This window comes from Lemur catta, chromosome 10, assembly GCF_020740605.2.
Source record: "Lemur catta isolate mLemCat1 chromosome 10, mLemCat1.pri, whole genome shotgun sequence".
In the NCBI taxonomy this organism is placed as follows: domain Eukaryota; kingdom Metazoa; phylum Chordata; class Mammalia; order Primates; family Lemuridae; genus Lemur; species Lemur catta.
Window position 1 is genome coordinate 20,277,444 of NC_059137.1, and position 16,692 is coordinate 20,294,135.

Genomic DNA, 16,692 nt, shown 5'->3' on the forward strand with positions numbered 1-16,692 from the left:
TAAGGCTTTTGATTAACTGTTGCCAAACTGCTGTTGGGAAGGAATTTGTTTTTTATAATCCATCCTACCAACATTTAGCAGCGTTTGAGATTCTTCATTTTTCTCCAACTATGCCAACACTGGATATTATATTTCTTCTGCATTTTTGCCAGTCTGATAGACAAAAAAGTATCCTATTTTAATTTGCATAATCTAAATAGTAAAGTTGAATTCCTTTACATGTTTATTGTTTGTATATATGTATAGGTATTTACATATATATATTTGTGTATCACTTATTGATATCCTATGCCTGTTTAATCACAAGAGTCTTACATTGCGATGTCATCAGATCTGTTATTCTTTTTCTTTCTGATATCTTATGAGTCGGTTTTTTAGGAAATGATTGATGCATCCACCTTAAATTCAGATTCTTCAGCCTGAGGTTGAATTAAATTGGAAGCCAATCACCATTTCAACTGAGAATGGTCAGAAAGTGATGAGAGACAGGGATATAAGGAGTCCGGGAGGAGAATAAACCCCATCAATATATCTACTCATGGGCCAAGAAAATGATATTGGAATAAACAGATATTCCTGACAGATCTGTATGCTTTGACATCGATCCTGGACAGCAACACACTCCATTGCAAACCCACCGGGGCTCATCTTGAGTGATTATATTTATGACTCCTAGAATCTTGTTAGTTCTTCCTTAAAGAAAAAAAAGAAAGAAGAAAGAGACAAAATTTAAAAGAACATTTATAAAGCAATTTACTTAAATTATAAGAGACTGAAAGCCAGGCTTAGAGGATAATTGAAGAATTGCATTAAAAAGGAATCAATATCTTTCTGGAATTCGCTCTGTCCTCATTTTGTGAGTTGTTTTGCAAAGGGGTGGACACTCTGTCACTTCCTTGCAAATTTCTGGTAGCATTATCCCCAAGGTCAATACTTTTTCCCCTCTCTTTGATTGTTCATGGTTCACACGGCCTTAACTCACTAAGACATGCAGGAGTAGTGAGAGTGGAGGGCAGGGGCTTTAAAATGTCAAGTCCCCCTTCCAGCCTCTGAGATCCCAGTGTCCCCAGTATGGGAGCCAAGATTTCCTTGTGCATCTTCACACTGAGCCCTTGGAGAAGGTCAAACTTGTAAAGTAAAGAAGGTGGAAGGAATGAACAGTTTATTTTTTATTTTTTCAAATAAGGTTTACCTGCCTTGTGAGGCCCAAATTAAAGGCAAACTTAAATAGCAGTAAAGAAACCAGAAAGGGGAGAAGATACCCACATTCCCTTCCTCCTAACTAGTCATTATCCATTTCTCTGCTCTCTCCCCTGGTCTTTGTTGATATTCCCTCAATTGTTGAATCACCTGCTTCCTTGCATTTCTGTTTCAACATATGTTGTCGTGTTGTCTCATGATCTTTATGCAGAGATGCGTTTCAGGGAGGGGTCTTGAAGGGGTTCTCACAGCTGCTCTGCAGTCCAGCTGATTTACCTTGGGATGCAACAGCTCAAGGAAGCGAGGTGGCCGCACAGAGCTGGAGCAGATGGGCCACGTCGTGGCGCAGCTATGCCCCAGGTCCCAGGCCCCGACAGGCACACAGATGTTGGGGATGCTACCGGGAAGCCACAGTTCTTTGAGAAATAGTGGTTACCATGCCACTACTGGGGTATGTCATCATTCTGAAAGAACATAGAAATAATAATTTTTGGACTTTTTCTTTTAAGGAAATGTTTACAAATGACATGTGTTCTTAGACCGGACTCGACAGCTGCAAAGCAACTCTGAAGAGCGGAGAGATAGAGGTAGCAGAAGAGAGCAGTTATTGCCCAGGCAGTATGAAAAGTATCTCAGCCTCCAACTGCATGGACAAGGTGTCTAATCCTAGGGGTGTGCTCAGATTTTGCCATTTATTCATCCACTTGGCAGTCATTGTATTGAGCATCTACCATGTGAATTATGAGAGTAAACATCCTCTTTAAACTCTACAGATGTCATTTACTTATTTGTTAATATGTTTATAATTAATTTTCCTACTTAGGTCAAAAATAATTGAGTGAATTAACCTGAAAAGCACATCATATAAAAAGGTAGAGGAATCAGAAATGATATTGGAAAGTATGTAATGTGTGATCCCTTTGACAGGAACAGTATTTCATCTTTAAATTGAGCTTCCTAGCAAACAAGGCAAGAGGAGAAATTAATGGATTATTTCCATTTTACTGGAGAGAAATCATTGGTACTTCAGGAGAGGTAAAATTCCTTGTTAGGGGTCAATTCCAAGAAGACATCATTGCATTTCTTCACTGTATCCCACTTTATGTGGAATCACTTACCACCTCCAATGCTTTCTATCTATTGCTACATCTTCGAACAAGAATTTCCTGCTTTCTCAGTCAATTGAGAGGGGTATAGATAAAATAATCGTTTAAGTAGGTGTGTTGAGATGTGTACTCTCAGGGACAGGGAGCAGCACGTGCAAAAGCCTGCAGTGGAAAGAGCTTAGAGTACTTGATCCTGTATGAAAGCTCAGGTGGCAAGAGATGAGGCCGGCCAGGCGGCCGGGCCAGCCTGAGATACACTGCAGGGAGCTTGCGTTTTACATCAGAAGCCGTGGGGAGAGTTTGTGACAGGGAAGGGACAAGGTCCACTTATATTTTAAGAGGATCCTGGCTGCTCTGCAGAGACTGGTCTGGGGGCCGAGAGAGGAGGCGGGGAAGCTGTTGCAGTTAGCGGTCCCTGTAAGAGGTAATTAACACAGGTAACAGTGATGCAGATGGAAGGAGCTCTGAAGACAGAGTGCTAATTAGGACCTTACTTTCTCATGACGTTAAATTATGCCACTGGGGCGGGGAGTCCACATCACCAATTTCTGTCCTTCCTCAAAGCCGGGCTGAATGGGGAGGGACTTTTTAGCCCACGTGGCCGTGCCCGGTACCTGCTCAGGGTGCTAGGGCCTGAGGGGCTCTCATTTGTTTACAGCTTGTAAGTCCCACGTCCTCTTTAAAAACCCTCTCTGCTTGTCTGTCTTGGGCCAAGCTGTAGGGTTGGCCTGGTGTTATCTGAACCCCTTTGAGCTGGTGAGAGGGCGGTGGGAAGAAGTGGGAGGGGGCATGAGTTTGGGGAGTTCAAGATTCATATCCAAGCCCTACCTCTTATCCTCTCTGTGACCTTGCATAAGGCACGCCACCACCTTGAGTCTCTTTTTTCATCTGTGCAGTGGGAAGAATAAAAAATGTGATCACCATTGTAATTTTACTGTTACTAATGTCAGGCACCATTTGCTGGGCACCTTCTGCGTGTCATGCCCCGTGCAAGATGCTTTGTGTGCATTATCTCATTCATCCTCATTCGGTCCACACGACAACTCCATGGGCTTAGGCATTAGTAGCCCCATCTAATAGGTGAGAAAGCTGAGGCCCAGAGAGGTTAAATAACTTGTCTGAAGTCTCAGAGCGAGGAAACGGTGGAACACTGTTTGGCAACGGCTTTCCAGCAGGTGTACCCACCATTGGAAAACTCTTTAAGGGGGTCCCCACCCTAAGGCACCACCAAGTTACTCATTTTATTTTGGTGCTTTGCGATACTTTAGAGCCCAAGATTTTGCTTCCAAATGGAGTTGGAAGATAGAGCTAAGATTTGCCTAAACTGGGAGCTTCCTGAAGCCTGTGGAAGGAAGCACAAAGGAGGGTGGATCCCTGCACAGAGTAAGCGCTGCCTCGGGAGAAGAGCGTTGTGGAGCCCTCACCCAGCCCCAGCCGGTGTTGGGAATTCAGGGTTTCTGTAAGCCCAGATGGCATAGTGCTGCCCCCTGCAGGTGTTTGTGGGAACTACAACAGGGATGGAATACTTTCCCAAAGAAATGTGGCTGTACGTGAATAAAAACACACTGCCTGCTGCCTTAGGAATTCCACGTTTCTCTAGACTATTAGATGCACCTGTGCTCCAAGATGGCCTGTTAAAGGATGTTAATTGCAAGTGTTTGTGCTGGCAAAAAAAAAGAAACAACTTAAATCTCCATTGACAGGCGAGTGAGAATTCAATGGTGGTGAGTCCCCGCCAGAAAATGGCATGTAGTGTGGGAAGAGATGAGCTTAATGTCATTGAACTGGTGAGGAAAGAGCCTTAAAGTACATTTTTTGGCTGGAAAAAAGAAAGACGGAGCAGAAAATGTTCAATATGAGTCAATTCATGTAAAAATCAGATGATAGTTTTATATACGTACATACACAGGTTTATGAAATGTAAGGACTAGTCAGGAGAGACAGACACCAGAATGTAACTAACTGTGGTTACCAAGGTGGCGGGTTGAAACTTCCACGCCAAGTTCTGGGTTCTTTATAAGAATAATACTGAACACCTTTGTAGCTCTTAACTATGTTCCAGGCATCAAATTCTTTATATATATTAACTAATTTAACCCTCACAACCACCCTGTGAGATAATACCACTGTTATCCCATTTTATGCCTGGAAAACTGGGGCACAGATTGGTTAAATAACTTGCCCAAGGTTGTGGTTGGCAGGTGGCAGAGCTAGGATGGAACCCCTGCAGCCTGGCTCCAGGGTGGTGGCTCTTAATCACTCCTTCTGCTTCTCTCTCCGAATTTCATGCGTATCTGAGGTGCGTATACTCACACCAGTGTGGAGAAGCGTGGTCTGCCTGACTCCAGGTCTCATGTGCTGCTCTTTCTGTACCCTAATTTGAACAGTTTCTAGGAGCTACTTGGCATATAGAAAGCTCATTAAATATCTTGTTGAATGAATGGATGAATGAATGGATGGGTGAATGAATGAATGAAAAGGAAGTTATAGAGGAAACAGAACATGAAATGTGCCACAAGAAACTTGTCTTATCATCCTAACGACAGGAGTGTGAATGTGACTCAGAGCCTATAGTATAGATGGCAACAAATTATAGAATTATGATGGGTGCTCTCGGAAGAGAGAGCCAACTGCAATCTGGGAAGGCTACCTGGAGGCTGTGGGAAAGGAGCTGGATGTGGAGGGCAGGGCAGGTATGAGGAAGTGTGGATTAAAGAAAAGAAGGATATTTCTTAAAGGAGGAAAGTTGGGGACAGAAGGAATGGCTAGACTTGCTCATGTATTTGTGTCCAAGTTGATTAGAGGTTTAAAGAATTTCTGGGGCTTGTGTTTGGGAGAAGGAGCTGGCAGACTCCTGAATTAGCATGAATTTATTACCTACTATGTGCCAGGTACTGTATAAACAGTTTACATTAACTTAATAGTCCTTGTTGCTTTTTTAATGTAGAAGCAGGCACAGAGAGGTTAGGTAATTTGCTCAGTGTCACACAGCAAGTCATCAGCAGAGCCAGGATCATTGCTCAGTGTGTCTGACCCTAGAGCCCCAGCTGGTCAAGGTGAAGTCAACAACAGGTGTACATCATCCTTTCCTCCCTTCCAGGTCACTAACCTGCCTCTTAGACCAGCCTCTCCTTCCTGAAGTTGAGAATCTCTATTCCCAAAAAGTGAAAAGCTTGCCCCTTGAGGTCTGTGCCCTCCTTAGTTAGCTGGATGAATCGCCATTATGTGTTCTTAATCTGGACTTTTTCAGAACACTTCTTTTGCATACGCTCCTCAGCACAGTAACCTGATAGTCTTGTGCCCTCGTGGTAGACTTCGTGCTTGCTCTTGGTGCAGGTTTTAGAACACAGAAGCATGCGCGCATCTGCTATGTTAACACATCCCATCCGTCCCCCTTACCCTGTGACCCCCTCCACTCTATTCCTCGCTCCTCCGCTGAGCAGAGACTTGTGTCAGCCTGGCCTATGATTTTGGGGTTTCAGAGACAGCTCCAAAGAGCTGAGCGAGGCAGATTTGCCTCCTGAGAGCATTAATCCAAGTAGCAAGTTATTAAGTTTGAAGACATAACACATATAATTTACATTTCCATAATCACAACGTGCCGCCCGAATAGCCGTCTGGTGATGGATGGTATCTCAGCCATGCCATCTGCCGGGTCAGATCGAGATTGCTCTATGATCTGGGTTGGTGGAATGCCCCTGGGTCGAGTTTTGCCGGTGAGCACGTGATGACAGGCATGGGAACATAGCACTCTGATGACCGTCCCTGCTGCCAGTGGGCTCTCCCTGGATATTACGTTTTTTCTTTTTAGCCAGAGCTCATTGAATTCCTAAGTGACTGGCATTGTGCTAGCCGGGCTCCTTTAGCTCACGAGAGAGTGGACTTATGATCTTCATTTGGCAGGAGGGAAAACAGATGGACAGAGGTTTGGTACTTCTGTGAGGTGGCACAGCTAAGAGGCAGTGGATTCAGGAAGACATGGCGGGACAGGCACGCACAGGTAGAGCTTGCTGGTTGCTTTCATACAGGTGTTGGATGTGATTCACCCCCCGCAGGTGGCTGTCTCCACAGAATAAGGACATAGCAGTGGCCCCACTGGCGGGGCCCCGGCCTTCAAGTCCCTTCAAAGGTCTGTGACAGTGCCGGGTTAGGGTGGGCATCCTGCCACGCCTGAGATTCTCCGTCTGCCCTCCTGGTGTTTTCTTACACTCTACGGAACCTCAGAGCCCCACGTTCTGGGCCAGCTTCAAGGATCTGGTTCAGTGAGTGACCTGGTAGCAACCCCAGCAGCACAGTTCGAGTGCTCATTCTGAGATGGGAGAAACTGAGGACAGACGCCTGCCTGGAGTCTATCCCTGGATGTCCCAAAGCCCCTGACCTCTCTGCTAGAATGACCCTTGACCACTGTGCAAGTAAATGTAGCTCTTCCTTCTAACTGCAGCCCTGAACCAGAGGGACATAGAAGTTTAACTTGGGACAAGACCTTGGCAAACACCATGTCCAACCTGCTCACTGCCGGAAACCGAGGCTCAGCAAGGGGAGGAAGTGGCCCCAGGTCACCCAGCAAGCCAGTGGCACAGCGGGGACACACCTGGGCCTCTGTCTCACAGGCCAGAGCCTTCTCATTTGCTACGGCTGCTTGCGACGGAGGCTTGCTCTAGTGAGGGAAGTGAAATGAACGGCCCTGGAGTACCTGACCGTGAGCGAGGACTCACCGTCCCCCAGGCGGCCTGAACCGCAGGGCTACAGGTGGCAGTGGTGAGAGTGTGGAGGGCTGGCGGAGTCACTACTGAGCAAAAAGCAGCCAGCTTTCTTTAGGAATTAACGCCTCTGTTTAACGGCACCCTTTAAAATAAGCAAGTGATTGCAAAAATGGAGGCAGGAAAGCATTAGACCTCAGATCACCCCCCTTCCTCTTCCCTGCGAGATGCACACACATTTTAGTTACATTAAAGAGCAGTGGATTTGGGAGGCCGAGGTGGGAGGATCACTTGAGGCCAGGAGTTCGAGACCAGACTGGGCAACATAGTGAAAACCCCACCTCTAAAAAGCAACTTTAGAAATTAGCTGGGCATGGTGGCATGTACCTGTAGCCTCAGCTACTCAGGAGGCTGAGACAGGAGGATCATCCTGGGTGACAGAGCAAGACCCTGTCTCTTTAAAAAAAAAAAAAAGGCGATGGGTGGAGCTAGTCCCCTGGGGTTCTGATGGCTGCTGCACCCAGGCCATATTCTGAGAGCCTGCGTAGATGTGGAAAGTGCTGTCTTGGGAATCTTGTTTTTCTTCAGTTTTGCCAGAAAAAAAATAAATAAATAAAGGAGCAGAGGAGGATTTAGAGGGTCTTGCTCTCCAAGACCCACTGAAACCCCCATATTTGTGCCCAAAGAAGAGCCAAAAATCAGAGGTAGTGGAATGGTTGAAGCTTGAGTGGCTGTCAGATTTTCTGGTCCCATGGTCTTGTGATGGGGAAACTGAGGCACAGAGGGCCAAGGGCTTGCCCAGGGCTGGCCCTCTGTGTCCTGGGCTGTGCCTCTCGTGTCCATACCCTATCTGTCCCTTCCCAGCTTGGGGCTTCAGGGTTCCCTTCTGGAAAGCTTTGGGGGCAGCAGCGCGTGGGAGACTCGGTGACCTGCCGGGCCCTCTCCGGTGCTGGCTCTCCGTGGTGTTCTCATCCAAAGCATTAACCTCCCCTGGCTCTCAAGGTTGCTGCTGGCCTATTTATAGAACTGACCGAGAGGATCCTACTATTGCCAGCAATAAAGAATACAAATGATGCTCTGCGCATTATTCTTTATTCGTCCCCCGCTCTCCTTTTTTTAACTCCTTGGACGGTGCTTTTCTGCAGCTTGGTTCCCCTTCTGCACGCAGACACTCCGGGCAGAGAGGGGAGCGAGCGGTGTCATGTGCTCAGTGCCTACTGTGCCAAGGCGCTGAACTTCTTGCACGTTGCTTCATTAACCCACACCGCCCTGGGACGTGGGTCTCGTCCTTCTCCTCGGTTCACACATGCTGCTTCGTGAGCGGAAGTAGCTGGCCCAATGACTCTCTGATAACAAGCAGCAGAAGTGCGACAAGTCTCCTTCTGCCTGACTGCACAATCCGTGTTCTTTCCACTCGCACCTCTCTGTTCCTGACTCTAGCACAGCCTTCCGAATCATTGGTGGCTGCAGGAGAATGCCTGTGAGTGATGGGTTTTGGGGGGGTCAGTATTTACTTTCTCTCCCAATCAGGCCAGTCTTTCCTCAGGACCTACTGTGCGACAGGCAGTGCCTTGTCTCTTACCAGGCACAAGTGTCATGAGGACCTACTGTGGGCCTGGGGATGCCTCGTTTCTCACCATGCTGCAAGTGTAACAAGGCCCTATTGTGTGCCAGGCAATGCCTTGTTTTTCACCAGGCTGCGAGCATCATGAGGATACGGCCACTTTGTCTCCTCCCGCCCCAGCACACAGCAGGCCCTGGGTCAGCCTTGCTGGATGAATGTGGGGCCCAACCCCGCTGTGTCTGGGAGGGAGCCGAGCAGGAGGCAGGCCAGTTGGAACAGCATCTGCTCAGGGAGCTGTCGTGGAGGAGGGAACAGGGTAGAGGGGTCGGGAAGACGTGAGGGGACAGAGAGGACAAGGTGGCCTCAGAGGCTTCTGCTGACACCACCTGTGCCCTGGGACCCGCTTTCCACTTTGTTCTGGCAGGAGCCCCCTTGGTCTCGGGCTTACTCCATCTTGCATCTCCCAATTAACAGAGGTTTGACTTTCCTGACTATGCCTTCAGGACAGCGAGCACTAAAAGGACATTGTAAATCTTTCCCTGCTCATCTTCTCAAAAGTCTTTTTTAAAAGCAGAATTTTGGAGAGCCGCCATCCTCTCGTTATCCTTCCACCGGGACTGGTATTAAGGGGGGAGTGGAGACGCCTCCCGGCTCTCTCTTCTTCCTCTGGGGGAGGTTGGGATGTCAGAGTCACCTCTTCCTGCAGGCCCTGCCCAGCCGGGCCCCCCGCCATCTTTGCAAGCTCTGCCCTTGGTCCAGTCGTGTGTGGCAAGTTGGGGCAAGCCCTGGGGAGAGAGAGCTAAGTGCCCCCTCCCCCTTCTTAGGCATATTATTTTTCTTTATATTGAAAGCAATGTCCCCTCATTGTGGAACATTTGGAAAATATTGAGAAAGAGGAAGAGCAAAACAATAATCACCCATAACCCTGCCACCCAGAGAGAAGCACTGCTAGCGTCTTGACATATGGCTTCTCAGTTTGGTTTTGTTTCATTTTTCCTGTATGATGTTTCTGTTAACATAACCGAGTTCATATTGTGTGACATGATTTGTAATCTTTTAACCCCACTTAAGATGAAAATATCTCACATGTCCGTGGCGCTGCAAACTCTTTGTAAACATGCTTTCTGTGGCAGCATAAAATTTCAATACGTGTAGATACCATCATATATTCACACAGCCAGTCAGCTGCGGCTGCCATAACAAAATACCGCAGATTGGGTGGCTTCAACAGTGGAAATGTAATTTCTCACCATTCTGGAGGCTGGAGGTCTGAGATCAGGATGCCATCATGGTCAGGTTCTGGTGAGGGCTCTCTTCCATGCTTGAAGACTGCTACCTTCTTGCTGTGTTCTCACTTGGAGGAAAGACCAGAATTCTCTCTCTCTCTCTGTCTCTCTCTCTCTCTTCATACAAAGCCCATGGGACCTCATCTATCTCTAATTGTCTCCCAAAGGCCGCATCTCCAAAGTACCATCGTGTTGTGGGTAAGGCTTCTACACAAACATTCAGTCCCTACTATGGGATTTGCTTGCTGGGAATCCTGCGGCTACGTGCCTGTCTCTGTGCATAAACATCTTCATCTGAGCTGCAGGTGCCTTGTAGGAAAGCAATATGGTGGATCTGAGCTTCCACCCCAGGCTGTAGAGCTTGGGCTCACCTCCCCATGTGGTTCTTCCAACCACACACTGGAAAATGAACTATCAAGGTGGTGTCTACACTCAACATCAGTTGCTATGGGAAAGGAACTCCTTACTCACCATGTGTGATTTCCCTCCATTTCCTCATCTAAGTAACAAGATCTCTCCCCACCAGGATTGGGTTCCATGAGGATTTCGTGAGATAATACAGGCCAGGTGCAGAGCAGAGTGCCTGACACATGCAGGCCTTTATAAGCGTTAAGCCATTGCTATCAATGTTTGTATCTCTTCACGCTCTTGTCTGGTATTTTATCAGGGTCCCTAAGACCACACGAGGTTCTGTGATTCACTGAAAAGGTTCATGGGATTTAGCATACACTTGTACCTGTGGCTAAGGTTTATTACACTGAACAGATACAAAGCAAAACAGGCACAGGGAAAAGGCACATTGAGCGAAGTCCAGAGGAAACCAGGCACAAACTTCCAAGGGTCCTCTCTCGGTGAGTCACACAGGACACGCTTAATTCCTCCAGCATCAGACTGTGACAACACGTGTGTAATATTGTCTTTCAGGGAGCACATTAGAGACAACCCAAGGATTTTACAAGGGGCTGGTCACATAGACATCATCTACCTGTGCTCACCCTCCAGACCCCGGAAGGAAAGCAGGTGTTCAGCGTAAACCACACTGCTTACACAAACAGTCTAGGGACAGTGCGCCACATTTATCAGTTAGGAAATGGCGCGGACACTGTCCAAGTCCAAGTTCGCAGACACCAGCCAGAGGCCAGCCTTGCAAGCGGGTCTGTCTGAGGATAGCAGTCTCGGGCCTGCAATGTTAACCCTTTTCTGCACAGGCATCCTAAGAGATCATAGTTCTTGTGTTTGGACCACTTCACGAGAGGGGCAGGACAGATGGCCTTGTTTCCATAGGACAAAACTGGGGGCTTTAAAAGGAAAGGGACTTAGGGGTTGACTTCCTCCTCCTGCATGGGGTTCTGAGGGGAAGTGAGGTCTGGGTAGTGGGAAGGTGTCTCTCATGCCCCCTTTGCTCTAACCTGTGTGTCCCCCTCTCTCTAGGCCCTGAAGGGCTCCAAGAAGCTGGTGCTGTCCGTGTACTCAGCAGGACGCATCCCCGGGGGCTACGTCACCAACCACATCTACACCTGGGTGGACCCGCAGGGCCGCAGCGTCTCCCCACCCTCGGGCCTGCCCCAGCCCCACGGCAGTGCCCTGAGGCAGCAGGAGGGCGACCGGAGGAGCACCCTGCACCTCCTGCAAGGCGGGGATGAGAAAAAGGTGAGCAGGTGTGGGAAGGAGGCGGGCCCTGAGATGCCATGTTCTCCCTCCAAACCCAGAACAGAGAAGCTTCTGGAAGCTTCTAGAAAAAAAAAGCCTTGGTTCTTTCAGGGCTCTCTCTTAAGCCCTTACTGAAGGATATTGATTTTTCTTTCTTTTTCTTTTCTTTTTGACCTGTGCAGTGTACATTATGATATAGGCTAAGCTGCTGCAAGAAAAGAACCCAAATACTGTGATTTAAATGAGAGAGATTCTTTCTCCCTCATGGAGCAGAAAAGAGGGGACAGTGTAGTCTGGGGGCACGCTCTGCTCCAAGACTTACCCTGGGATCCAGATTGCCTCCGTCTACCATTCCCTAGGGTGTCGCCCCTTCCAATGGGTGAAGCTGGGCCACACCAGGCCTCCGTCTTAGTCCCCAGGAAAGGGGAAGAGAGAAAGCTCAGGGCACCTATTTAAATTAGAGATGACCGAACTTCCCACTGGTGCAGTTCCAGGTGCTTGGCCACACGCAGCTGCCAGGGCTCTGTATTCCACAGGCAACAGAAACCAGTCCTGGCTATGCTGTAGAGTTGGAATTTACTGGAAGGATATGGGTAGTCCCAGAATTGAAGCTGAGGAACACTGGATGCAGCCAGCCGGTGGAGGCGCTCCACCATTCCATTCTGTGTGCTTCCCTGAAGATTCATGTTCCAAGGAAGGAGCACCTCATGGCCTGCTGGGGACTCCGGGGCACTTTCACTGACAGGGCCACCAAGACTGTAGCTGGCGGGGGAGGGGTAGTTGCCCAGAGTGCCATGGGGTGTTGTGACCTGAAGAAAGGGGCAAGGGCATCAGTGGATGTCCCCCTGGAGCCCTTTGCACCCCAGACCAGGACTGTTTCTTAAAAAACAAAAAGACTGAGATGGTCCCCTGATGCCTTAGCCTTCTCTCTGGGTGCTGTCTGCATTGGGCCCCTTGATTGCTCCTGGGACCAAGGATGTAGCTCCTGCAATCAGCTCTCTGGTTTTAGGACCTGACACGGACAGCCAGGAGGCCACACGGCTTGGGGCTCCGAGCCAAGCATCTTCCCTCTGGAGACTCTTTCTCGGCTCTCCTTTTCCTTTCGATAAGACTGTAACATTTATTTAATGTGTTTTGTGTTCCTTGCGCAAACGTCAATATGCAGGACCCGGCAGAGATCAGCGTGGCTTCTGCTGGAGGCGAGCCGCAGCGGGGTACCTCATTGCTATGCACCGCGGCAGCCCACCGGGGCTGCTTCAAGGTTGCCAGGGCTGGGTGGGCTTGCACTCCTCCTCCCCACCAAGGCGCCTGCTCTCTCTGGCAATCTGGAGAGATGCTGCCTGTGGCGTTAAGTCATGTTCAAGGGCAGCCTTCCAGTGTTGGGCAGAGAACGTGCTTTATCTTTTCCTCAAGCCCTTTTCATGAGCTCAGAGTAGAGATTCTCGCTGATGGAGAGCTCTCACGGCATCTTCCTGAGTCCTCACAGCTGCCCCGTGGTAGGTGTCACTGTCCCCATCTTACAGATAAGGAATCGGAGGCTAAGCACCGCAGCAGCTAGGACCCATTCAGTGAGTCACCTGGTGTTCTCTGAGCACCTGCCGTGTGCCTGCTGATGCCACAGGAGGCGGGAGAAAAGCAGTGGGCAGGAGAGAGGTCCTGCTCCAAGATCCACGCTGCAAAAGGTTCCCTGCGGAACGTGGAGCCCTGGCAGCTGCGTGTGGCCAAGTATCTGGAACCGCACCGTGGGAAGCTCGGTCATCTCTAATTTAAAGAGGTTCCCTGAGCTTTCTCTCTTGCCCTTTCCTGGGGGCTAGAATGGGGCCCTGTTGTGGCCCAGCTTCAACCATTGGACAAGATAATTAACATGGTAAAAGTTAAGAGGTCCTGCAAGATAATTAAGGTGGTGAAAGTTGATGGAAATGAAATCAGAAGTGGGTAGAGGATGATGGGGAGGCAGGGACTGCGTCCGACCAGGTGGTCAGGGAGAGCCTCTCTGAGGAGATGGCTTCTGAGCTGAGACCTAGAGGGGGAGAAGGAGCTACCATGTACCATTTTAGGAACTGCAAATCCCAAATGGCAAGGACAGCACATGCAAAGGCCCTGAGGTAGGACCGAGGCCAGTGTCTTCAGACACGTTGCTGGAATTGAGCAGGTCCCAGGGTACATGGTAGATTAAGTGGCCTCAGGGAGTCTTGGAGTAACTTCTGAGAATGCAGAGGGTAGAAAGAATCATGCCCCAGGGAGGACGCAGATACCAGAGGAGGCAGGAAGTACCCAGAATCACTCCAGAGAGAGCCTTCCCTGATTGCATAGCTCCGGACTGAAGCACCTACCCTCCTTCCTGTTCCTCCTCCTCCTAGCAGGATGTGGAGACCCCCATTTCCCTACTGGGGAGCAGGATGGGCCCTTGGGCCTCTGGAGCCCTTGCTGCTGGATCCTGGGCCTGGTGGGCTCTGATTCTCTTCTCTCCAGCGGCCTGGTCCCGTCTTCTGATATTCCAGAAAGCTGCGACCAGACTCTTGGACTCTCCGTGCCAAACTTCAAAAGTCCTAAACGTAACCTCAACAGAGGTGCACCTCTCAGGACGTGGGTCCTCAGGCAATAATGAGGTAAAAATCACACGTGTAGCCAAGTACCCTTGAAAACCCTTTATACTGTCCACTGAAGTGGGTTTTAGTTTCGCAGCCCTTCCCAGTAATGTTCTTCTCCACGCTGCAGAGCGATGACTGTCCTGCGAGGCTGAAGGCGGGAGCAGAAGGGAGGAAGTGAGTAGCTCTTGGGGAATCAGACTTGTCTGCTCTCAGGTCCCCAGAGTGAAGAGGGGCAGGGGCAGACTGTGTGCCATACGGCTTCCTCTTCTGTGCTCAGCCTTAGCCTCTGTAGCCGGAATAACTAAGAATCAATCTGTTAGGGGGTTAAATGGGATGGCATCAGTGTGGCAGGGATGGCAGGACACCGGGGCCAGGCCTGTCTGAGCCTGTCTCCTCCTCTGTGAAATGGACCCCATAGCAGGCCCACTCTGCTCACCACTGTGTGGGCTCCGTGGTGGGAAGGAGCTTGATTTTGAGCCCTAGTACATCCTTAGTGCCTGGAACAGTGTAGCAGCTCAGTATTTATTACACAAATGACTGAATTAAAGGAAACACATTGCCTAGGCCTGAAACAGAGCAGAGGCTCGATAAATGTTAGCTGCATTGGAATCTAAGTGCTATTTGGTCAGACCCATATATACTGTTTTTTGCTGAGTCCTCCCATCTTGAAATGACTGAGAAATAATTTAGGGCCATGGTGATGGATTTCAAATTTTCTGAGTTTTTTTTTTTTTTAGATTGTGGTAAAATACATGTAACATTAAATTTACCATCTTAACTATTTTTAAGTGTGCAGTTCAGTATTGTTAAGTGCACTGATATTGCTGTGCAGCCAATCTCCAGACCTCTTTTCATCGTGCAAAACTAAAATCCTTTAAACAACAACTCCCCATCCCTGCCCCCACCCTGGGTCCCCCAGGTTCTGGTAACCCCCGTTCTACTTTCTAGTCTATTAATTTGAGCACTCTAGGTACCTCTTATAAATAGAATCACACAGTATTTGTCCGTCTGTGACCGGCTTATTTCATGTAACATAATGTCCTGCAGGTTCATCCATGTCATAACATGTGCTAGAATTTCCTTCTTTTTTATGGATGAGTAATATTCCACTGCAGACTATCTTAGTTTGGGCTGCTATCACAGAATACCAGAGACTGGGTGGCTTATAAACAACAGACATTTATCTCTTACGGCTCTGGGGGCTGGGAAGTCCAAGGTCAAGGTGCTGGCAGATTTGGTGTCTGTGAAGGCCCTCTTCCTGGTTCATGGGTGGCATCTTCTCGGTGAGTCCTCTGATGGTGGGAGGAGTAGGGGAGCTTTCTGGGGACTCTTTATAAAGACACTAATCCCATTCATGAGGGGTCTACCTTCATGACCTCACCACCTCCCAAAACCCCACCTCCAAATACCATCACACTGGGGATTAGGTGTCAACAGGTGAACTTGTGATAGGACACAAACAATTAGTCTGTAGCATAGGTACATACCACGTTTTGTTTATCCATTCATCTATTAGTGGACACTCGGGTTGTATCCACCTCTTGTCTACTGTAAATCATGCTGCTATGAACATGGTATATGACTATGTCTTTGGCACCCTGCTTTCAATTCTTTTGGATATATACCCATAAGTGGAATTGCTGGATTCTGTAGTAATTCTATTTTTAATTTTTTGAGGAACCACCGTACTGTTTTCCATAGTGGCTGCACCATTTTACATTCCCAATAGTGTACAAGGGTTCCAATTTCTCCACATCCTGGTCAACACTTCTGTATTCTCTGGTGGTTTGGATAGTAGCCATGCTAAAAGGTGTGACAGTGCTGGAGGTCACAGCGGGGATGTGCTGGTGTTTGGGGGCAAGGCCAGTTCTATTTCCAAGATCTTGATCCTAACCATTACCCTATTTCACCACTCCAGCATGAGGAGGCAAGTTTGGGGTGCCCCCCTAGTGAGCTCTTAATCCTGGAAAGGACTTGTTCTGGCACATTCCATGAGGTAGAATGTGATACATGCCCTGTGAAAGGGACAGGGAGAGTTCTGTGGTGTGCAGAGGAGAGAGGGCCTGCCCACCGGAGAGATTGGGGAAGGCTTCCTGGAAGAGGCAGCGTTTGAGGTTTGACCACGTGGAATGGAGAGGTGGTCCAGACAGAGGGAACAGCATGACAGTGGTCTGAAGGTCAGAGAGCAGAATGGGCCCTCCGTGGTATCATTTGGCTGTGAAACAAGGCTGGAGAAGTAGAATAGAGGCGACTCCGGCAGGGCTGAGGTGCCAGGCTAGGAATGTGTGCATCGGGGAGCACCTTTTCCTGTAGGCCACGGAGACTCGCTGGGCGTCCTCTTGGCTGGTGGGGGAAGAAGATCAAAGTCAATTGCAGCTATGCAAAGACCTTTAGCAACGAACAGGTGCAAAGCTCATTTTTCAAGAGGGGTGAGAGTGGTTAAGTAAAAAAAAAAAAAGAGCCAATAAGGATGTTTCTGGTTCTAGTCAAGGTGACCTTCAGAGGTGGAAACCTTGGAGGAAGGTTCCCGTACTCCGCTGGCCTTCCCTCCTGTGTGCATATTCAGGAAGAGATTGTTCCTGAGTGGAGTGGGGT

General features: G+C 48.8%; 1 protein-coding gene across 4 annotated transcripts in view; it reads left to right on the plus strand.

The window, feature by feature from the left end:
* Positions 1-16,692, plus strand: part of WHRN (whirlin) — an 85,285-nt gene that overhangs the window by 11,727 nt on the left and 56,866 nt on the right. For all 4 annotated transcript variants that reach the window (XM_045563536.1, XM_045563539.1, XM_045563537.1 and 1 more), the window contains exon 2: positions 11,288-11,506. In XM_045563536.1, the coding sequence (XP_045419492.1) occupies positions 11,288-11,506 (219 nt within the window). The remainder of the gene's footprint in view (positions 1-11,287; positions 11,507-16,692) is intronic.